The following is a 25,537-nucleotide window of genomic DNA, read 5'->3' on the forward strand; positions in this document are numbered from 1 at the left end:
CTGTACAAGATGAAAAAAACACATCTGGATGGAGAGACAACTCCCCTGTAGAGGAAGTGGAACAATCACCCCTGAAAGCTCTAGGTAGGAAACATACTTCAGAAAAGCCTGAGCCTTAACAGGGTTTGTTGGAACATGAGAAAGAAAGAATCTTCGCATTGGACGTCTTATTCTGAAACCTATTCGATACCTCTGAGAAACAATATTCTGAACCCACTGATTTTAAACAGAAACTGTCCAAATGTGTTGAAATACTTTCAATCTGCCCCCCACCAGTTGAACTGGTTTAAGGGCCGCAGTCTTAGGGGCTGGATTTGTTTTTTTTATAAGGCTTGGATTTATTCCAATTCGGAGATGGTCTCCAATTAGAGCCAGAGGCCTTAGGTGGAAGAGACATCTTTTGTTCTCTATTCTGACGAGAGGAACCAAAACGATAGGTAACTTTAAATTTACCCTTATATTTCATATATTGGGGCAGAAAAACTCCCTTTCCCCCGGTGATAGTGGAGATAATTGAATCCAATTGAGAACCAAATAAATTACTACCCTGAAAAGATAAAGATAGTAATATAGATTTAGACACCATATACGCATTCCAAGATTTAAGCCATAAAGCTCTTCTAGTAAGAATAGCTAAAGACATAGATTTATTATCAATCTTAATGACATCAAATATAGCATCAGAAATGAAATGATTAGCATGTTGAAGTAAAAGAACAATGCTAGACAATTCAGGATCTGTTAGCTGTTGAGCTAAGCTGTCCAACCAAAACGTTGAAGCAGCAGCAACATCAGCCATAGAAATAGCAGGTATAAGAATATAGCCAGTATGTAAATATGCTTTTCTAAGATAGAATTACATTTTCCTATCTAAAGGATCCTTAAAGGAAGTATTATCTTCCATAGAAATAGTAGTATGTTTGGCAAGAGTAGAAATAGCCCCATCAACCTTAGGGACTTTTCCCCAAAACTCTAAATTAGCCACATGTTAAGGATATAGCTTTTTAAGCCTAGAAGAAGGGTTAAAAGAAGCACCAAGTTTAGACCATTCTTTAGTAAAAATATGAGAGATAGCATCTGGAATAGGAAAAACTTCAGGAGTAACCTCATAAGAAACATTATCAGCATGTAATACATTTTCATAACAAGTGCCACATATTTGAGCTGAAGAAGTAAGATCAGCTGATTTACAACATACACACTTAGCTTTGGTAGAATTGTGTTCAGGCAGCTTAGTTCCTACAGTAACAGAGGCATAATCTGTTTGAGAAATCTTGCAAAATGTAAAAAAAGAAAAAATAACATTTAAACAAAATATCCAATTTCCTCAAAGTAGTTTCAGGAATGGGAAAAAAAGCTTATGATTTTTTTTTTATTCAAAAGTAAAATCAAAAGCAAGCAACCTAGCCTTCTATGAATCAAATGAGAGCAGAGAGCAAAAGAGGAGACCTAATATAAAAAAATTTGCGTCAAGAACAACGCAAACAAAGATGACGCAAATGCCGAGAAAAAAAACTTTTGGCACCAAAGCTCAACAAATGAAATGACGTGACTCGAGTCATAACAGGCACTACTCCGCACCAAAAAAAACTCCCGTTGACAAAGTCACAAGAAACTAAGCGACTCGTGTCTAGGCAGACGCGATTTCACGGCAAATAATTTTTGCACCAAAAATGTTGCAGTAAAAAGTAATATTCTGCATCATCGCGAGCCTAAGCCTACGAATATTTAAAAAAAAAACAGACTCCAAGTTACAACTAACTGGAACCCCAGGTAAGCCTAAAAACATCAATTAACAATTTCCATGCTGAAACTGTTAGACTGCAAAGAGAAATACACCGATCTGACTCATGGCAAATATATACAATATACATTCAAAACTTTATAAGATAAAGTGCCAAACATAGCTGAGAGTGTCTTAAAAAACCAGAAGACACCCATCCACATATAGCGAACAGCAAACGAGTACTGAAACATATCAGCAGAGGTAATGATATAGAGTATAATGTCGATCTGTAAAGGGAGGCAGCAGATGAATCCCTGCGGCCGATTTACAGAGATCCTTAGAATAGATTTCCCATAGATAAAAACATGGCATGATCAAGCAATACTCCCTTCACATCCCTCAAACACTGTACTTTGAGAGTAACTGGGCTTCAATATGCTTAGAAACGCCTATCAAAGAAGAAAATCAAGCACAACTTGCTTCACCACCTCCATGAGAGGCAAAGTTTGTAAAACTAAGGTATGAGTGAGGTGGTAGGTGTATTTATAGGCATTTTAAGGTTTGGGAAACTTTTCCCCCTCCTAGTAGGAATGAATATCGCTTACGACACTAGCTCATGGAGTCTTGACACTTACATGAAAGAAATATACAGTATCTCACAAAAGTGAGTACACCCCTTACATTTTTGTAAATATTTTATTATATCTTTTCATGTGACAACACTGAAGAAATTACACTTTGCTACAATGTAAAGTAGTGAGTGTACAACCTGTATAACAGTGTAAATTTGCTGTCCCCTCAAAATAAACACACAGCCATTAATGTCTAAACTGTTGGCAACAAAAGTGAGTACACCCCTAAGTGGAAATGACCAAATTGTACCCAAAGTGTCAATATTTTGTGAGGCCACCATTATTTTCCAGAACTGCCTTAACCCTCTTGCATGGAGTTCACTAGAGCTTCACAGGATGCCACTGGAGTCCTCTTCCACTCTTCGATGCCGACATCACGGTGCTGGTGGATGTTAGAGACCTAGCACTTCCCCACCTTCCGTTTGAGGATGCCCCACAGGTGATCAATAGGGTTTAGGTCTGGAAACATGCTTGGCCAGTCCATCACCTTTACCCTCAGCTTCTTTAGCAAGGCAGTGGTCGTTTTGGAGGTGTGTTTGAGGTTGTTATGTTGGAATACTGCCCTGCAGCCCAGTCTCTGAAGGGAGGGGATCATGCTCTGCTTCAGTATGTCACAGTACATGTTGGCATTCATGGTTCCCTCAATGAACTGTAGCTTCCCAGTGCCGGCAGCACTCATGCAGGCCCAGACTACGACACTCCCACCACCATGCTTGAATGTAGGCAAGACACACTTGACACCATCTAAACCAAATAAGTTTATCTTGGTCTCATCAGACCACAGGACATGGTTCCAGTAATCCATGTCCTTAGTCTGCTTGTCTTCAGCAAACTGTTTGCGGTCTTTCTTGTGCATCATCTTTAGAACATCTTTAAAAGAGGCTTCCTTCTGGGATGACAGCCATGCAGACCAATTTGATGCAGTGTGCAGCGTATGGTCTAAGCAATGACAGGCTGACCCAGCACCCATTCAACCTCTGCAGCAATGCTGGCAGCACTCATACGTATATTTCCCAAAGAAAACCTCTGGATATGATGCTGAGCACGTGCACTCAACTTCTTTGATCGACCATGGCAAGGCCTGTTTTCAGTAGAACCTGTCCTGTGAAACCTCTGTATAGTCTTGCCCACTGTGCTGCAGCTCAGTTTCAGGGTCTTGGCAATCTTCTTATAGCCTAGGCCATCTTTATGTAGAACAATTATTCTTTTTTTCAGATCCTCAGAGAGTTCTTTGCCATGAGGTGTAATGTTGAACTTCTAGTGACTAGTATGAGAGAGTGTGAGAGCGATAACACCAAATTTAACACACCTGCTCCCCCATTCATGCCTGAGACCTTGTAACACTAACGTGACACATGAAACCGGGGAGGGAAATTGGCTAATTGAGCCCAATTTGGACATTTCCACTTAGGGATGTACTCACTTTTGTTGCCAACGGTTTAGACATTAATGGCTGTGTGTTGAGTTATTTTGAAGGGACAGCAAATTTACACTGTTATACAGGCTGTACACTCACTACTTGTGATTAAAGTGTAATTTCTTCAGTGTTGTCACATGAAAAGATATAATAAAATATTTACAAACATGTGAGGGGTGTACTCACTTTTGTGAGATTATATATATATATATATATATATATATATATATATATATACACATACATACATACACACACACACACACACATATATACATACATATATACATACATACACACACACACATATATACATATATACATACATACACACCCCCCCCCCCCCCCCCATCAAACAGGCTAAACAGGAACTATTAATACACAGTAGAGATGATTACATGATAACCGATGTTAACCTGTCATCAAAACATTGAGAAATTTAGAGATGTACCTTCTGTCCAGCTTCCACTTGTGCCTTCAAGATATTGCTCTTTATGTCAGATGAGAGCCGCACAGATGTGGTCAAAGGACTTTCTATGGAGTTGTTCAGGCATTTCTCAGTAAGTTTAATATCATCCTGAAAAAACAATGATGCATATTAAAATACCATATATGTTTTAACCAAAAAAGTAAAAATAATAAAATAGATATAAAATACTTTATTTTAATGAATTGCTAAACATAAAGGAAACATTGGTTTGAAAAGGGAATAAGTTGGTAATAAAACTAGAAATTGATTTGAAAGAATCATATTTCCCAATGTAGAAAAGTGACTTTACTTGGGTTTGACATAGAGCAGTAAAAAGAGAAATGACCTTATGAGTAGAAAATGAAGAAACTAGAGACATGAAGGAGAACATTTGAATTCCATGGAACTCTTCAAATTAACACTGAAAATTCTAACTAAAGGAAATCTTAACTCCCTTAAAAAAAACAAAAAAACAAAAAAAAAAAACTAAAAATGTATGCTTACCTTATAAATGCATTTATTTAAGGGTGGTCCACGATCCATTATGGGATTCACTTTCTAGCCATTAGGTGGAGGCAAAGATTCCCAAAACTCTACTTTATCCCTTTTACCTCAGTGGTATGCCAGTCATACATATAGCCAAGCAAGGAGCAATAATAAAGAAAAAGAAAAACACAGGAAAGGACTAAGCAGGGAAAATAGAAATGTAAAAATGGAATGGTCTCCAAATTTTAAAAAAATATTAATAACAATGGGTGGGGCTTGTGGACTCTCACCACCATGAAAGAAATTAATTTACTAGGTAAGCATAAATTTTGTATTCTTTCATAAGGTGGCGAGAGTCCATGATCCATTATGCATGGGAACAAATACCCAAGCTGTTACGTCCACGAGTAATATTGGTCAGGATAAAAAAAAGAAAAGAAAATTAGGCACCTATTTTCCAGACACTATAATTTGGAGAAATGTTCTACCAAAGACCACTTCCAATGAAGCAAGACATCAAAATTGTAGAATTTAGTAAAAGTGAGTGAAAGGATGACCATGTTGCTGCCTTGCAATTGGTTCAACAGAAGTCTCAGTTTGTTCCTGACTCCCTGTACATAATGTTGTAATGTGACATGACAGGATGTATCTTGAAAAACAGCTTGGTATGTGAAAACCCTTTCTTTTTGTTTTATTGTCTTTGCAGTAACAAAATGGAGATTCTGTGTATTTTATCTATAAGAAGTGTTTGTTTCACTGTGTTCCGTGTAAAAGGTTTACTCCCCACTAAATCTGAGGATTAATTATCCTGTCTAAAAATAATTTGTTTACGTCTCAATTTGCTTGGAAATGGCCATTCAGCCATAGCAAGTTCAGACAATCTTAGATACATTTTAAATTTGGTGGAGAGTTTATCTTGATGTGTTTCTAATGTCCCTGATATGTAAATATATGTTTTCCATAAAGAGATAGAACATTAATAAAATAGGTTTCCTGTGTTTTTAAAAGTTTGATGTATGTTATAATTGATTAAGAATGAGTGTTGGGAGTGAAATATGAAAGTTGAGAAATCAGTGTATTTCTTACAATCGCTGCAAAAGCTGACCTTGGTGCTTTTTTTTTTTATCTGTGTTTTCTGACTGGTAATTATTCAGGCTAGAGCTGTGTGTGTGTATCAGTGTTTCTTAGCTAGGAAATCTGATGCTGTAATGATTTGCTTTAAGTGTTATTGCTGTAACTTAATTTTAAAGTTATATGTATATTCTTAATTCTGTGTATTAATAGCATTTTTAGTTTTGAGTGATAATTGTTTTATGCAAATAAAGATTGATAAGAGATTTTGATGTGTCTAAGGCATATACATATATTGTTTTTGCAAGTGAACTAACGAAGGAATTTGTAAGTGCTATCAAATTTAGGAGAAATTTCATTTCCAGGTTTATTTGTATATATGAAGTACAGGCAGTCAGTCCCTGGGTTACAGACATCCGACTTAAGTACAACTCGTACTTAGAGTTTTATCGCCAATCCTTCTTTCCAGGATAACCCAAAATACTCAAAATCCAATTGTCACAAGGACAGAAAGTGATGTGAAATTTTCTGAACAAGGACACAGACAGCAAAACAAACTTTTCCCTAAGCTATCCAAAACTAAAATAATGTTTGGCTAGAGTTACACCTAAAAAAAGTGCCTGCTCCAACTTACATACAAATACAACTTAAGAACAAACCTACATAAACTATCTTGTTCATAACTGCCTGTATCTGATTTTGTGCTTTTAAACCACAGCCTATTACAATGGGTTGAGTTTCAGGTAATAGAATATCTCATTGTCCTTATCTGATATTTGTCTGGAAAACTGGAGCTCAGTGTTTGGATGGAGAAATGGAAAATTATCATTTTATTACTTAAAGGGACATTATAGACTCATTTTTTCTTTGCATAAATGTTTTGTAGATGATCTATTTATAAAGCCCATAAAGTTTTTTGTTTTTTTTAAATGTATAGTTTTGCTTATTTTTAAATAACATTGCTCTGATTTTCAGACTCCTAACCAAGCCCCAAAGTTTTATGTGAATACCGTCAGCTACCTTCTCCAGCTTGCTCCTGTTTGTGTAAAGTGTCTTTTCATATGCAAAAGAAGGGGGAGGATCTTATTTGCCACTTGCAGTGGGCTTTCCAGCTACCTTTTCAACAGAGCCAAACTGACAGCTTCTAAGTAAGTTTTTAAACAGTTTTATACTGGATTTTTATATCAGTATCTGTGCATCTTATTCTTTAAAGTAGTGTCTATTACATGCAGTTATATGAAAAACATAATTTATGTAAGAACTTACCTGATAAATTCATTTCTTTCATATTAGCAAGAGTCCATGAGCTAGTGACGTATGGGATATACATTCCTACCAGGAGGGGCAAAGTTTCCCAAACCTTAAAATGCCTATAAATACACCCCTCACCACACCCACAAATCAGTTTAACGAATAGCCAAGAAGTGGGGTGATAAGAAAAAAGTGCGAAAGCATATAAAATAAGGAATTGGAATAATTGTGCTTTATACAAAAAAATCATAACCACCACAAAAAGGGTGGGCCTCATGGACTCTTGCTAATATGAAAGAAATGAATTTATCAGGTAAGTTCTTACATAAATTATGTTTTCTTTCATGTAATTAGCAAGAGTCCATGAGCTAGTGACGTATGGGATAATGACTACCCAAGATGTGGATCTTTCTACGCAAGAGTCACTAGAGAGGGAGGGATAAAATAAAGACAGCCAATTCCTGCTGAAAATAATCCACACCCAAAATAAAGTTTAATGAAGACATAAGCAGAAGATTCAAACTGAAAACGCTGCCTGAAGTACTTTTCTACCAAAAACTGCTTCAGAAGAAGAAAACACATCAAAATGGTAGAATTTAGTAAAAGTATGCAAAGAGGACCAAGGTGCTGCTTTGCAAATCTGATCAACCGAAGCTTCACGCCCAGGAAGTAGAAACTGACCTAGTAGAATGAGCTGTAATCCTTTGAGGCGGAGTTTTACCCGACTCGACATAGGCATGATGAATTAAAGATTTCAACCAAGATGCCAAAGAAATGGCAGAAGCTTTCTGGCTTTTTCTAGAACCAGAAAAGATGAAAAATAGACTAGAAGTCTTTCGGAAAGACTTAGTAGCTTCAACATAATATTACAAAGCTCTAACAAGATCCAAAGAATGCAATGATTTCTCCTTAGAATTCTTAGGATTAGGACATAATGAAGGAACCACAATTTCTCTACTAATGTTGTTAGAATACACAACCTTAAGAAAAAATTCAAAAGAAGTTCGCAACACCGCCGTATCCTGATGAAAAATCAGAAAAGGAGACTCACAAGAAAGAGCAGATAATTCAGAGACTCTTCTGGCAGAAGAGATGGCCAAAAGAAACAAAACTTTCCAAGAAAGAAGTTTAATGTCCAAATGAATGCATGGGTTCAAAAGGAGGAGCTAGAAGAGCCCCCAGAACCAAATTCAAACTCCAAGGAGGAGAAATTGACTGAATGACAGGTTTTATACGAACCAAGTCTTGTACAAAACAATGAATATCAGGAAGATTAGCAATCTTTCTGTGAAAAAGAACAGAAAGGGCAGAGATTTGTCCTGTCAAGGAACTTGCGGACAAACCTTTATCTAAACCATCCTGAAGAAACTGTAAAAAATTCTCGGAATTCTAAAAGAATGCCAGGAAAAATGATGAGAAGACACTAAGAAAGATAAGTCTTCCAGACTCTATAATATATCTCTCTAGATACAGATTTACGAGCCTGTAACATAGTATTAATCACAGAGTCAGAGAAACCTCTTTGACCAAGAATCAAGCGTTCAATCTCCATACCCTTAAATTTAAAGATTTGAGATCCTGATGGAAAAAAGGACCTTGCGACAGAAGGTCTGGTCTAAACGGAAGAGCCCACGGTTAGCAAGAGGCCATCCGAAAAAGAATCCGTCCATGCTGGAGCTACCAGCAGAACAAACGAGCATTCCTTCAGAATCTTGGAGATTACTCTTGGAAGAAGAACTAGAGGCGGAGAGATATAGGCAGGATGATACTACCAAGGAAGTGATAATGCATTCACTGCCTCCGCCTGAGGATCCCGGGATCTGAACAGATACCTGGGAAGTTTCTTGTTTAGATGAGAAACCATCAGATCTATTTCTGGAAGTTCCCACATTTGAACAATGTGAAGAAATACCTCTGGGTGAAGAGACCATTCGCCCGGATACAACGTTTGACGACTGAGATAATCCGCTTCCCAATTGTCTATACCTGGGAAATGAACCGCAGAGATTAGATAGGAGCTGGATTCCGCCCAAACCAGAATTCGAGATACTTCTTTCATAGCCAGAGGACTGTGAGTCCCTCCTTGATGATTGATGTATGCCACAGTTGTGACATTGTCTGTCTGAAAACAAATGAACGACTCTCTCTTCAGAAGAGGCCAAGACTGAAGAGCTCTGAAAATTGCACGGAGTTCCAAAATATTGATCGGTAATCTCACCTCCTGAGATTCCCAAACCCCTTGTGCCGTCAGAGACCCCCACACAGCTCCCCAACCTGTAAGACTTGCATCTGTTGAAATTACAGTCCAGGTCGGAAGAACAAAAGAAGCCCCCTGAACTACACGATGGTGATCTGTCCACCACGTCAGAGAGTGTCGTACAATCGGTTTTAAAGATATTAATTGAGATATCTTAGTGTAATCCCTGCACCATTGGTTCAGCATACAGAGCTGAAGAGGTCGCATGTGAAAATGAGCAAAGGAGATCGCGTCCGATGCAGCAGACATAAGACCTAAAATTTCCATGCATAAGGCTACCAAAGGGAATGATTGTGACTGAAGGTTTTGACAAGCTGATATCAATGTTAGACTTCTCTTGTCTGAAAAAGACAGAGTCATAGACACTGAATCTACCTGGAAACCTAAAAAGGTTACCCTTGTCTGAGGAATCAATGAACTATTTGGTAAATTGATCCTCCAACCATGATCTTGAAGAAACAACACAAGTCGATTCGTATGAGATTCTGTTAAATGTGAAGACTGAGCAAGTACCAAGATATCGTCCAAATAAGGAAATACCAATACCCTGTTCTCTGAATACAGACAGAAGGGCACCGAGAACCTTTGTAAAAATTCTTGGAGCTGATGCTAAGCCAAACGGTAGAGCCACAAAACTGGTAATGCTTGTCTAAAAAAGAGAATCTGAGAAACTAAAAGTGATCTGGATGAATCGGAATAGGCAGATATGCATCCTGTAAATCTATTGTAGACATATAATGCCCTTGCTGAACAAAAGGCAGGATAGTCCTTACAGCTACCATCTTGAATGTTGGTATCCTTACATAACAATTCAATATTGATAGATCCGGAACTGGTCTGAAGGAATTGACCTTCTTTGGTACAATGAAGAGATAGAATAAAACCCCAGCCCCTGTTCCAGAACTGGAACTGGCATAATTACTCCAGCCAACTCTAGATCTGAAACACATTTCAGAAATGCTTGAGCCTTTGCTGGGTTTACTGGGACACGGGAAAGAAAAAAATCTCTTTGCAGGAGGCCTTAACTTGAAGCCAATTCTGTACCCTTCTGAAACAATGTTCTGAAACCAGAGATTGTGAACGGAATTGATCCAAATTTCTTTGAAAAGAATGTAAACTGCCCCATACCAGCTGAGCTGGAATGAGGGCCGCACCTTCATGGGGACTTAGGAGCTGGCTTTGGGTTTCTATAAGGCTTGGATATATTCCAAAGTGAAGGTTTCCAAACTGAAACCGCTCCTGAGGATGAAGGATCAGGCTTTTGTTCCTTGTTGTGATGAAAGGAACGAAAACAATTATTAGACCTAAATTTACCTCAGATTTTTTATCCTGTGGTAAAAAAGTTCCCTTCCTTCCAGTAACAGTTGAGATAAAAGAATCCAACTGAGAACCGAATAATTTATTATCCTGGAAAGAAAGGGATAGCAAAGTTGACTTAGAAGACATATCAGCATTCCAAGTTTTAAGCCATAAAGCTCTTCTAGCTAAAATAGTTAGAGACATATACCTGACATCAATTCTAATGATATCAAAGATGGCATCACAAATAAAATAATTAGCATGTTATAGAATAATAATGCTATGAGAATTATGATCTGTTACTTGTTGCGCTAAAGCTTCTAACCAAAAAGTTGAAGCTGCAGCAACATCCGCTAAAAATATAGCAGGAGTAGAGACAGCCCCATTAACCTTAGGGATTTTGTCCCAAACTCTAATCTGTCAGATGGCACAGGATATAATTGCTTAAAACGTTTTAAAAGGAGTAAATGAATTACCCAAATTATTCCATTCCCTGGAAATTACTTCAGAAATAGTATCAGGGACAGGAAACACTTCTGGAATAACTACAGGAGATTTAAAAACCTTATTTAAACGTTTAGTTTTAGTATCAAGAGGACCAGAATCCTCTATTTCTAATGCAATTAATACTTCTTTAAATAAAGAACGAATAAATTCCATCTTGAACAAATACAAAGATTTATCAGCATCAACCTCTGAGACAGAAACCTCTGAACCAGAAGAACCATTATCAGTATCAGAATGATGATGTTCATTTAAAAATTCATCTGAAAAAAGAGAAGTTTTAAAAGACTTATGTATACTAGAAGGAGAAATAACAGACATAGCCTTCTTAATGGATTTAGAAACAAAATCTCTTATGTTATCAGGAACACTCTGAGTATTAGATGTTGACGGAACAGCAACAGGTAATGTAACAGTACTAAAGGAAATTTTATCTGCATTAACAAGTTTGTCATAACATTTAATACAAACAACAGCTGAAGGAACAGATACCAAAAGTGATACACTTAGCTTTGGTAGCTCCAGCACCGGGCAGCGATTTTCCTAAAGTATCTTCTGACTCAGTTGCAACGTGGAACATCTTGCGATATGTAATAGAAAAAACAACATATAAAGCAAAATTGATCAAATTCCTTAAATGACAGTTTCAGGAATGGGAAAAAAATGCCAGTGAACAAGCTTCTAGCAACCAGAAGCAATAAATAATGAGACTTAAATAATGTGGAGACAAAAGTGACGCCCATATTTTTTTAGCGCCAAATAAGACGCCCACATTATTTGGCGCCTAAATGCTTTTTGGCGCCAAAAATGACGCCACATCCGGAACGCCGACACTTTTGACGCAAAAGAACGTCAAAAATGATGCAACTTTCGGCGACACGTATGATGCCGGAAACAGAAAAAAAATTTGCGCCAAAAAAGTCTGTGCCAAGAATGACGCAATAAAAAGAAGCATTTTCAGCCCCCGCGAGCCTAACAGCCCACAGGGAAAAAGTCAAATTTTTTAAGGTAAGAAAAAATGATTGAATCAAATGCATTATCCCAAATATGAAACAGACTGTCTGAAAATAAGGAATGTTGAACATCCTGAGTCAAGGCAAATAACAGAATTTATGTTTACCTGATAAATTACTTTCTCCAACGGTGTGTCCGGTCCACGGCGTCATCCTTACTTGTGGGGATATTCTCTTCCCCAACAGGAAATGGCAAAGAGCCCAGCAAAGCTGGTCACATGATCCCTCCTAGGCTCCGCCTACCCCAGTCATTCGACCGACGTTAAGGAGGAATATTTGCATAGGAGAAACCATATGATACCGTGGTGACTGTAGTTAAAGAAAATAAATTATCAGACCTGATTAAAAAACCAGGGCGGGCCGTGGACCGGACACACCGTTGGAGAAAGTAATTTATCAGGTAAACATAAATTCTGTTTTCTCCAACATAGGTGTGTCCGGTCCACGGCGTCATCCTTACTTGTGGGAACCAATACCAAAGCTTTAGGACACGGATGAAGGGAGGGAGCAAATCAGGTCACCTAAATGGAAGGCACCACGGCTTGCAAAACCTTTCTCCCAAAAATAGCCTCAGAAGAAGCAAAAGTATCAAACTTGTAAAATTTGGTAAAAGTGTGCAGTGAAGACCAAGTCGCTGCCCTACATATCTGATCAACAGAAGCCTCGTTCTTGAAGGCCCATGTGGAAGCCACAGCCCTAGTGGAATGAGCTGTGATTCTTTCAGGAGGCTGCCGTCCGGCAGTCACATAAGCCAATCTGATGATGCTTTTAATCCAAAAAGAGAGAGAGGTAGAAGTTGCTTTTTGACCTCTCCTTTTACCAGAATAAACAACAAACAAGGAAGATGTTTGTCTAAAATCCTTTGTAGCATCTAAATAGAATTTTAGAGCGCGAACAACATCCAAATTGTGCAACAAACGTTCCTTCTTCGAAACTGGTTTCGGACACAAAGAAGGCACGACTATCTCCTGGTTAATGTTTTTGTTAGAAACAACTTTTGGAAGAAAACCAGGTTTAGTACGTAAAACCACCTTATCTGCATGGAACACCAGATAAGGAGGAGAACACTGCAGAGCAGATAATTCTGAAACTCTTCTAGCAGAAGAAATTGCAACCAAAAACAAAACTTTCCAAGATAATAACTTAATATCAACGGAATGTAAGGGTTCAAACGGAACCCCCTGAAGAACTGAAAGAACTAAGTTGAGACTCCAAGGAGGAGTCAAAGGTTTGTAAACAGGCTTGATTCTAACCAGAGCCTGAACAAAGGCTTGAACATCTGGCACAGCTGCCAGCTTTTTGTGAAGTAACACAGACAAGGCAGAAATCTGTCCCTTCAAGGAACTTGCAGATAATCCTTTCTCCAATCCTTCTTGAAGAAAGGATAGAATCTTAGGAATCTTTACCTTGTCCCAAGGGAATCCTTTAGATTCACACCAACAGATATATTTTTTCCATATTTTGTGGTAAATTTTTCTAGTTACAGGCTTTCTGGCCTGAACAAGAGTATCAATAACAGAATCTGAGAACCCTCGTTTTGATAAGATCAAGCGTTCAATCTCCAAGCAGTCAGCTGGAGTGAGACCAGATTCGGATGCTCGAACGGACCTTGAACAAGAAGGTCTCGTCTCAAAGGTAGCTTCCATGGTGGAGCCGATGACATATTCACCAGATCTGCATACCAAGTCCTGCGTGGCCACGCAGGAGCTATCAAGATCACCGACGCCCTCTCCTGATTGATCCTGGCTACCAGCCTGGGGATGAGAGGAAACGGCGGGAATACATAAGCTAGTTTGAAGGTCCAAGGTGCTACTAGTGCATCTACTAGAGTCGCCTTGGGATCCCTGGATCTGGACCCGTAGCAAGGAACCTTGAAGTTCTGGCGAGAGGCCATCAGATCCATGTCTGGAATGCCCCACAGTTGAGTAATTTGGGCAAAGATTTCCGGATGGAGTTCCCACTCCCCCGGATGTAATGTCTGACGACTCAGAAAATCCGCTTCCCAATTTTCCACTCCTGGGATGTGGATTGCAGACAGGTGGCAGGAGTGAGTCTCCGCCCATTGAATGATTTTGGTCACTTCTTCCATCGCCAGGGAACTCCTTGTTCCCCCCTGATGGTTGATGTACGCAACAGTCGTCATGTTGTCTGATTGAAACCGTATAAACTTGGCCTTTGCTAGATGAGGCCAAGCCTTGAGAGCATTGAATATCGCTCTCAGTTCCAGAATATTTATCGGTAGAAGAGATTCTTCCCGAGACCAAAGACCCTGAGCTTTCAGGGGTCCCCAGACCGCGCCCCAGCCCATCAGACTGGCGTCGGTCGTGACAATGACCCACTCTGGTCTGCGGAAGGTCATCCCTTGTGACAGGTTGTCCAGGGACAGCCACCAACGGAGTGAGTCTCTGGTCCTCTGATTTACTTGTATCTTCGGAGACAAGTCTGTATAGTCCCCATTCCACTGACTGAGCATGCACAGTTGTAATGGTCTTAGATGAATGCGCGCAAAAGGAACTATGTCCATTGCCGCTACCATCAAACCTATTACTTCCATGCACTGCGCTATGGAAGGAAGAGGAACGGAATGAAGTGTTTGACAAGAGTTTAGAAGTTTTGTTTTTCTGGCCTCTGTCAGAAAAATCCTCATTTCTAAGGAGTCTATTATTGTTCCCAAGAAGGGAACCCTTGTTGACGGAGATAGAGAACTCTTTTCCACGTTCACTTTCCATCCGTGAGATCTGAGAAAGGCCAGGACTATGTCCGTGTGAGCCTTTGCTTGAGGAAGGGACGACGCTTGAATCAGAATGTCGTCCAAGTAAGGAACTACTGCAATGCCCCTTGGTCTAAGTACCGCTAGAAGGGACCCTAGTACCTTTGTGAAAATCCTTGGAGCAGTGGCTAATCCGAAAGGAAGCGCCACGAACTGGTAATGCTTGTCCAGGAATGCGAACCTTAGGAACCGATGATGTTCCTTGTGGATAGGAATATGTAGATACGCATCCTTTAAATCCACCGTGGTCATGAATTGACCTTCCTGGATGGAAGGAAGAATTGTTCGAATGGTTTCCATTTTGAACGATGGAACCTTGAGAAACTTGTTTAAGATCTTGAGATCTAAGATTGGTCTGAACGTTCCCTCTTTTTTGGGAACTATGAACAGATTGGAGTAGAACCCCATCCCTTGTTCTCCTAATGGAACAGGATGAATCACTCCCATTTTTAACAGGTCTTCTACACAATGTAAGAATGCCTGTCTCTTTATGTGGTCTGAAGACAATTGAGACCTGTGGAACCTCCCCCTTGGGGGAAGCCCCTTGAATTCCAGAAGATAACCTTGGGAGACTATTTCTAGTGCCCAAGGATCCAGAACATCTCTTGCCCAAGCCTGAGCGAAGAGAGAGAGTCTGCCCCCCACCAGATCCGGTCCCGGATCGGGGGCCAACATTTCATGCTGTCTTGGTAGCAGAGGCAGGTTTCTTGGCCTGCTTTCCCTTGTTCCAGCCTTGCATTGGTCTCCAGGCTGGCTTGGCTTGAGAAGTATTACCCTCTTGCTTAGAGGACGTAGCACTTGGGGCTGGTCCGTTTCTACTAAAGGGACGAAAATTAGGTTTATTTTTGGCCTTGAAAGACCTATCCTGAGGAAGGGCGTGGCCCTTACCCCCAGTGATATCAGAGATAATCTCTTTCAAGTCAGGGCCAAACAGCGTTTTCCCCTTGAAAGGAATGTTAAGTAGTTTGTTCTTGGAAGACGCATCCGCTGACCAAGATTTCAACCAAAGAGCTCTGCGCGCCACAATAGCAAACCCAGAATTCTTCGCCGCTAACCTAGCCAATTGCAAAGTGGCGTCTAGGGTGAAAGAATTAGCCAATTTGAGAGCACGGATTCTGTCCATAATCTCCTCATAAGGAGGAGAATCACTATCGATCGCCTTTACTAGCTCATCGAACCAGAAACACGCGGCTGTAGTGACAGGGACAATGCATGAAATAGGTTGTAGAAGGTAACCTTGCTGAACAAACATCTTTTTAAGCAAACCTTCTAATTTTTTATCCATAGGATCTTTGAAAGCACAACTATCTTCTATGGGTATAGTGGTGCGTTTGTTTAAAGTAGAAACCGCTCCCTCGACCTTGGGGACTGTCTGCCATAAGTCCTTTCTGGGGTCGACCATAGGAAACAATTTTTTAAATATGGGGGGAGGGACGAAAGGAATACCGGGCCTTTCCCATTCTTTATTTACAATGTCCGCCACCCGCTTGGGTATAGGAAAAGCTTCTGGGAGACCCGGGACCTCTAGGAACTTGTCCATTTTACATAGTTTCTCTGGGATGATCAAATTCTCACAATCATCCAGAGTGGATAATACCTCCTTAAGCAGAGCGCGGAGATGTTCCAACTTAAATTTAAATGTAATCACATCGGGTTCAGCTTGTTGAGAAATTTTCCCTGAATCTGAAATTTCTCCCTCAGACAAAACCTCCCTGGCCCCCTCAGACTGGTGTAGGGGCATTTCAGAACCATTATCATCAGCGTCCTCATGCTCTTCAGTATCTAAAACAGAGCAGTCGCGCTTACGCTGATAAGTGGGCATTTTGGCTAAAATGTTTTTGATAGAATTATCCATTACAGCCGTTAATTGTTGCATAGTAAGGAGTATTGGCGCGCTAGATGTACTAGGGGCCTCCTGAGTGGGCAAGACTGGTGTAGACGAAGGAGGGAATGATGCAGTACCATGCTTACTCCCCTCACTTGAGGAATCATCTTGGGCATCATTTTCAGTGTCACATAAATCACATCTATTTAAATGAGAAGGAACCTTGGCTTCCCCACATTCAGAACACAGTCTATCTGGTAGTTCAGACATGTTAAACAGGCATAAACTTGATAACAAAGTACAAAAAACGTTTTAAAATAAAACCGTTACTGTCACTTTAAATTTTAAACTGAACACACTTTATTACTGCAATTGCGAAAAAGTATGAAGGAATTGTTCAAAATTCACCAAAATTTCACCACAGTGTCTTAAAGCCTTAAAAGTATTGCACACCAAATTTGGAAGCTTTAACCCTTAAAATAACGGAACCGGAGCCGTTTTTATCTTTAACCCCTTTACAGTCCCTGGTATCTGCTTTGCTGAGACCCAACCAAGCCCAAAGGGGAATACGATACCAAATGACGCCTTCAGAAAGTCTTTTCTATGTATCAGAGCTCCTCACACATGCGACTGCATGTCATGCTTCTCAAAAACAAGTGCGCAATACCGGCGCGAAAATGAGGCTCTGCCTATGATTAGGGAAAGCCCCTAGAGAATAAGGTGTCTAAAACAGTGCCTGCCGATATTATTTTACAAAAATACCCAGATTAAATGATTCCTCAAGGCTAAATATGTGTATATATGAATCGATTTAGCCCAGAAAATGTCTACAGTCTTAATAAGCCCTTGTGAAGCCCTTATTTACTGTCTGAATAAAAATGGCTTACCGGATCCCATAGGGAAAATGACAGCTTCCAGCATTACATCGTCTTGTTAGAATGTGTCATACCTCAAGCAGCAAAAGACTGCTCACTGTTCCCCCAACTGAAGTTAATTCCTCTCAACAGTCCTGTGTGGAACAGCCATGGATTTTAGTAACGGTTGCTAAAATCATTTTCCTCTTACAAACAGAAATCTTCATCTCTTTTCTGTTTCAGAGTAAATAGTACATACCAGCACTATTTTAAAATAACAAACTCTTGATTGAATAATAAAAACTACAGTTAAACACTAAAAAACTCTAAGCCATCTCCGTGGAGATGTTGCCTGTACAACGGCAAAGAGAATGACTGGGGTAGGCGGAGCCTAGGAGGGATCATGTGACCAGCTTTGCTGGGCTCTTTGCCATTTCCTGTTGGGGAAGAGAATATCCCCACAAGTAAGGATGACGCCGTGGACCGGACACACCTATGTTGGAGAAAAATGTTTGAATACATATATTTAGAACTTAATAAAAAAGTGCCCAACCATAGCTTAGAGTGTCACAGAAAATAAGACTTACTTACCCCAGGACACTCATCTACATGTTTGTAGAAAGCCAAACCAGTACTGAAACGAAAATCAGCAGAGGTAATGGTATATATATAAGAGTATATCGTCGATCTGAAAAGGGAGGTAAGAGATGAATCTCTACGACCGATAACAGAGAACCTATGAAATAGACCCCGTAGAAGGAGATCATTGCATTCAAATAGGCAATACTCTCCTCACATCCCTCTGACATTCACTGCACGCTGAGAGGAAAACCGGGCTCCAACTTGCTGCGGAGCGCATATCAACGTAGAATCTAGCACAAACTTACTTCACCACCTCCATAGGAGGCAAAGTTTGTAAAACTGATTTGTGGGTGTGGTGAGGGGTGTATTTATAGGCATTTTAAGTTTTGGGAAACTTTGCCCCTCCTGGTAGGAATGTATATCCCATACGTCACTAGCTCATGGACTCTTGCTAATTACATGAAAGAAATGAGTGTATACTGTCCCTTTAACTATTACGTACCCCACTGAGAGTGTAATTTCTTCTTCTGGCTCTGTTTACTAAGGCTATTCAAATAGATGAAACTTTTACTATAAATGGGTATACAACAGGCTAAAATAGCTATTTCAAATGCCAAAATAGGGGTGAAGGAGCTACTTGTAAACAATTAAATACACTCCATCAGGTAAGATGGATCATTGGGAACAATTTAAAGGGGAGAAATTTTTGGGGTAAATTGTGTTTTTAATCTATTAGTGTAAATTATTATTAATATTCTTTTCAGAAATTTCATTTTGTTGTATAAAATTGTTATATTTAGTCAGAGAGCTGCAAAAATGTTGAATATCAAATTATATATAACATTAAATCAAATAATTTTGTATTTATTAAAATCCTGATTAGATTAAAGTATAGCATGTAACTGCTATGTGGCTGGTTACTGCCACCAATAGACTGGATTCTAAAGCTTTTCCAAAATTATTTGTGACAAACATGATTCTTTAACAGTGGGTTTGAACTGTGCATGCAAGCAGAAACCATAGAGCAGTGACAGTGCCCATATTATCTAACCTTTCCAAGAATATAGTACTTAGGTGTTTGTGTGTTTTCTTTATCTATTCATGGTTAGGGATTTTATTTGTAAACGTGCAACTAGAGTTTATTGATCTTCTAAAGTGATTGCATTATTAGCATGGTTTCATAGCATTGTGCATGGTAAAATTTACCAAATCATAGCTAAAGGTTGTTATAGGATTTTAATTATTTGTAGTGTTTTGTTGGAATGTAGTATTTTTAAGTGCTGTGTTTCAGTTAGTGTAAGTTTATGTGCTTGCTTTCAGGTTGGTTGTATTTGTTAAAAGTTTGTGCCGGCTCTTAATCTTTTGTTTTGCGTAGTGTACAGTTATTTTTAAATGATTTCTTAGAGAATGTTTTTATCTTCAGGGAATGTATGTGGAAGGGTGCTGTATGACTGTAATATTGAATACTGAGGTGTATTTGATTTTGCCTGATTTTAAGGATACTACTTCCTTTAGGAGGGCATGGATTGTCTTTTAGTTTTGCTGTCATATTGTGTTTGCGTGACACATAGGGTGTTTCACGTGAACAAAGGGGAGTATTGATGAGTATCTTTATTTATGTGATTTGGGTTATTGTTTTTAAGTAAGAAAATGAACCTAAACTATTTAGACAAGTTGTTAACAAAATATTTGGATATGCAGGATGAGATCATGGAGCTGTATCCAGAAAGAAAAAAAAACACTAACTAAATTATTTTTGAGTTTTTCATATTTAGGTAAATCTGTACAGATAAAATTCCATATTACACTCTCCAAAAGATTGAATGCAAGTAAACCTTTAAAATAAAGAGATGTCTGGTGCCTAGGTGAAGGGAAAAAAAGGAAAATAAAAATACCTTTGTCAAGATTGTTTAAACCACCTTACTGCAGTAAAGGTTGCTGAACTATCTTTTGGATCCATTCTTTGCATTGCACGCTGGTACCAGTCCCAGAACTGGACTCTGGTTAATCTATGACTGTTTCTTATGATGTGTGTCTTCAGAACATAAAGACTATCCTTCTCTGGACTGTGCCTTGACTGTTTGAGTTGAGCATCTGGTATGCTGTTACAGAGTCATCCACAGCTAAATTAGGGGAGTATGGTTTTAACTTGTTTACTTATATTGCTTGTTTTCTATTATCTCGTAATTGTGTTATTTTTATTGATCATATTAGATATAAGTATTCAGAAAAGTATGGCTTATTTGTATTAGTATACATTGTAGCTTATGTACTTAAAGTAATCCTCCAGATAAGTGTCACTCTAAACCTTGCAGTATTGTAACCTATTGTAAGGCCCACTGAGTAGAGAATATGTGTGCACCTTTATAGTTTAAAGAAAATGCTGCAATATCCCTGAATATTCTAGACCTTTCACAATTGTAGAACACAGAATCCCCATGTTTCTATACCGAACTTTAATATTTAAGCGAAGAAGGGATACAATGTGTCTTACACTGGAGAAAGGTATGAGAATATGAAGTTTTTGTAGGAATTTCCCATTGTAATCATTCTTTAGTGTATTGTCAAACTGTGAGGACATGTCTCAGCTAGAAATTTATATAAATTATACAGAGAAATATGAGTTTTGGGAGTAGTATAATTATAATGGTATTTTTTCTACTTACAATGGCTCTTATTGGATCTGTGTTATGAAAGCAAATTTATTTTTCCCTTTATTAAGTGGTATGGTATATGCTATTTGAGTTTTGTAATGTCAGGTGTTTGTCAGCAAAAGGAATTATTTTACCATAAAGATGTGTTTACCTTTAAAAAGATTGTGTAGTTTTAATAATGTTATGATTTTATTCTTTCCTCATACAGGAGTGCGAGAGAATTTAGGTTGCATAACATATTTAGTTGAATCAGCTGTCTCATCTGATATAAACACTACTAATTTACTAAGATCATACTTGGAGAATTATAAACATTACATTATAGTAGCTTTTTTTATTGACTGTTTTACCTTTCATTTTTGTTGCAGGGCATGTCTTAGCACAAGTTACTTAGCATAGCCATACAACCTCTTGACAAAGTCTAGCAGTTTTTACTTGCTTAGTATTCATGTTTAAGGTATCATTTAAATTGTATCGAGTAGCTGTGAGTTATTCTCTGCAAAAGTATAAAAAAATGTATTTGACTTGTATTATATATCCACAATGTTTTCTTGGTTTTAAATGACATAGGATAAGTTAAGCTATAAAAGGAAATTGTGATGCTTACAAAAAAAGTGCAAAAGTTTTGTTGGGCATAATTGTGATTGTATCAGGGTGTGTGCTCATCTTGTGCTGTTTTGTTTCCTTCTTAGACTCCTCCTGACTCGAGTGTCTGTTGCTATGAGGATCCACTTGTTTCCCTTGTCTACCCCATGAACAAACCTTCATACTTCCAGCATGTATCTGCAGATGGACACTTTCTCATAAGCAAAGCACCCCTACTACAAATGGACTATGGTTTTAAGCAGAGTGTCTGAGGGACATGGCGCTCTAAGAGGACAAAGACTGTTCTTAAAGTGATCAGAAGCCACCCAAAGATACTTGGGCTGTTCCCATGTTATGTTTCACTGTGGAGAGTGTACAGAGCAGGGAAATGTCAATGCTATTTGGGGTTGCTAGCTATGCAGGTTGAGAAATAAAGATGCAGTGTTGTGTGGGGGTAGATAGGGGCTGGTTGGGTCTTTGTGCAGACAGACCAGTAGTTTGGGGATGCTGGGAGGTAGACAGAAAGTATCGGAGAGACCATACTCCTGTGCAGTGACATATTGTACTCTTTCGGCCCATTCAGCATTTTATTATAGTTAACTATTTAAGCAGTAAATGTTAATGAATTTCTATACAGTATTCTCACATAGATTCATGTTATACCGTAGTATTAGGCTTACATTGTTATTAGAAGAGATGCTAATTTTCTATGCCTTTTATATAGTTGTTTCATTTTCATAGTATGTTATTCTGTTAGAATAAAAGGGTGGAATGTAAGAATATATAACCATGACGACACAATTTTGTCTTTAGTAATCCATTTTGTGCACGCATACCATTTTAAGATGAGTTAATTATATTTCATTATAAGGTAGTTATTATGCTGTGAGAATAATATGTTGATGTTCTAAGCTGAACACTTTATCTCAATTTGTCCAATGGCCTTGCTATGTCGTTGGCGATGCGCATAGGTATACTTTTATCTAACACTCCTCGCTCATTAAAAATACTAATTTTTATCCATTTTTACTATGAAGTTCTTTGTTCTAAGCATACTGTGTGAAATGGTGCGATCGATTATGATACGTCATTTGTTTAACCCCATATACTGTAACCATTGTCTATAAAAGTCTGTGATGCCTTATAATAAACAGAACAGTGATTAGACTACTTGCTGCCTGTCTGATTGTTGTTCCCAAGATCTCGCCAAGTAACCCATTCAATTTCAGGTGAAGGTGTAGAATACTGCTTAGTGTCAAGAGATACCCGTGGTTATAAGATAACGCCTAACAAACAGCCTTAACTTAGTAGAACATAAGAGAAAGAGGGTCATGGGAAAGAATTGATGACTCTGAAAATCTTCTAGATGAATATAATACAAGAAGAAACAAAACCTTCCAAGAAGGCTTCCAAGATGGAGAAATAGGCTTAATCACAGGATGGATCATACAAAGGCCCAAAGAAAATTCTGAATGTCAGATAGATTTGCAATGTTTTCATGGAATAACACCAACAGAGCTGAAATTTGAACATTACTGAGTTTGCAGACATGTCCTAATCTAAAACCCTCCTGTAAAAAATTGAAAAAATTTAAGGAATTCTAAAAGAGTGCCTACTGAAGTCAATCATCTCACACCACAATAGAAAAATATACCAATTTAATCGTGGTCAAGTTACAGCAATAAAAATACAGATGACTACTCTTGAATGATTCAAGATATAACACTGGGCAGAAGAACAGTAGGGGGAAAAAATGGAAAGCCAGTTGAAGAGACAATGGAGTAGCTTGATCATCCACTGACTCCTCATGAGAATCTCTGGATTTTGTAAAATATATTGGAGGTTATAAGATCGAATGAAAAACCATTAGAGTTAATTGAAAGACCCCAACTTTCTATCAGTTTGAACACTCCCTGATGTCGAGAGCAATCCCTGGATAAAGGAATTGCTTCCTAATTCTATATACCGGGCATATAACTGGCAGAAATCTTGCAAACATTCTTATTTGATCAAGATAAGATACGGGAAACCTCTTTCATCCTAAAGAACTGAGAGATCCTCCCTGAAGATAAATATATGCCACAGCTGCGACACTGACTGATTGAAAGCAAAGATGAGACTGCTCCTACAGAAGAGGCCAGCTCTGGAAAGCCCTAAATATTCCACAGAATTCTAACATGTATTGGAAACTTAGCCTCATGGGGTAACCAAGCTTTCTGTGCTCTCCTGTATCCTCACACTGTGCCTGAACCTGATAGACTTGTGTCTGACAAGATTATTGTCCAGGAAGGACCAAGGAGAAAAAAAACCAATGAAATGGACTGGTAATCTGTCCCCCACAAAAAAGAAAGTCCTTAGAGAAAGATGACAGAAATATTTGCACCAATAAATCAACATGCAAAGATTAAGAGGTCTCATGCAAATTAAAGCAATAGGGATGGTGCCTGATGCCATAATCATAACTAGAAAACCAGAGGGGTAAAAAAGTATTGAGAGAAGACTGAAGCTTGAATTTCTACTGATCTAATAAGGAAGTCATTCCCAGAAAGGTCACCTTTGTATGAGGAGACAGAGCTCTATGGAATATAGATTATCCAATCATGTTGTCAAAGAAGGACAACAGATTGTAGGCATGAAAAACTGCTAAAGATAAAGATGGAGCCTGAACCAATATATCTTCCAGGTATGGAACCAGCGATATACCCTGAGCTATTATGATAACAGAGTTCCCAGAACCTGTGTGAAATTTCAGGGAGCAGTATCCAAAGCAAATGGAAAAGCAATAACTGAAAATGTTTTCTTAGCTAAGCAAATATGAGAAATTTAAATGATCTCTGAATTAGAATGTGAAGGTAGACATCCTTCAAATCTATTGGAGACATGCAGAGCCCTTAATGGAAAAAGGGGAGAAATAAATCTAAATGTTTCCCTATTGAAAATTGGAACTCTGAAGGTTTTTTTTTATCCAGGAAGGAGTTTTGTCGGTAAAGACCCGAGGTGCTAACGCTGCTTTTTTTTTCCAGCGCACCCTTAAGACAACGCTGGTATTTAGAGTTGTCTGAGTGGCTGCGTTAGCCTCAGAAAAGGGAGCGTAGAGCATAATTTAGCTCCACTTCAACCCTCAATACCAGCGTTGCCTACTGTAGCGGTAAGCTGGAAAAACGTGCTCGTGCACGATATCCCCATAGGATACAATGGGGCTAAGCTGGCTGAAAAAAAACCTAACACCTGCAAAAAAGCAGCTTCCAACTCCTAGCGCAGCCCCATTGTTTCCTATGGGGAAACACTCTCTAAGTCTACACCTAACACCCTAACATGAACCCCGAGTCTAAACACCCCTAACCTTACACTTATTAACCCCTAATCTGCCGCCCCCGCTATCGCTGACACCTGCATTATACTATTAACCCCTTATCTGCTGCTCCGGACACCGCCGCCACCTACATTATACCTATGAACCCCTAATCTACTGCCCCTAACATCGCCGACACCTATATTATATTTATTACCCCCTAATCTGCCCCCCCAACGTCGCCGCCACCTACCCTTATTAACCCCTAATCTGCCGACCGGACTTCACCGCCACTATAATAAATGTATTAACCCTTGACCGCCACACTCCCACCTCGCAAACATTATAATAAATTGTCTTAACCCCTAATCTGCCCTCCCTAACATCGCCGCCACATACCTACAATTATTAAACCCTAATCTGCCGCCCCCAACGTCGCCGCTACTATAATAAAGTTATTAACCCCTAAACCTAAGTCTAACCCTAACACCCCCCTAACTTAAATATAATTTTAATTAAACAAAATAAATTTACTATTATTAAATAAATTATTCCTATTTAAAACTAAGTACCTATAAAATAAACCCTAATATAGCGACAATATAACTAATAGTTACATTGTAGCTATTTTAGGATTTATATTTATTTTACAGGCAACTTTGTATTTATTTTAACTAGGTACAATAGCTATTAAATAGTTAATAACTATTTAATAGCTACCTAGCTAAAATAAGTACAAAATTACCTGTAAAATAAATCCTAACCTAAGTTACAAATACACTACACTATCATTAAATTAATTAAATAAATTACCTACAATTAGCTAAACTAAAATACAATTAAATAAACT

The 25,537-nt window shown here is 38.6% G+C and overlaps 1 protein-coding gene across 1 annotated transcript in view; it reads right to left on the reverse strand.

The window, feature by feature from the left end:
• Positions 1–25,537, reverse strand: part of EPB41L5 (erythrocyte membrane protein band 4.1 like 5) — a 405,052-nt gene that overhangs the window by 42,804 nt on the left and 336,711 nt on the right. Inside the window, exon 20 of the mRNA XM_053712169.1 lies at positions 4,227–4,352. Coding sequence (XP_053568144.1) covers positions 4,227–4,352 — 126 coding nt within the window. The remainder of the gene's footprint in view (positions 1–4,226; positions 4,353–25,537) is intronic.

The sequence above is a fragment of the Bombina bombina genome, chromosome 1 (genome assembly GCF_027579735.1).
Source record: "Bombina bombina isolate aBomBom1 chromosome 1, aBomBom1.pri, whole genome shotgun sequence".
In the NCBI taxonomy this organism is placed as follows: domain Eukaryota; kingdom Metazoa; phylum Chordata; class Amphibia; order Anura; family Bombinatoridae; genus Bombina; species Bombina bombina.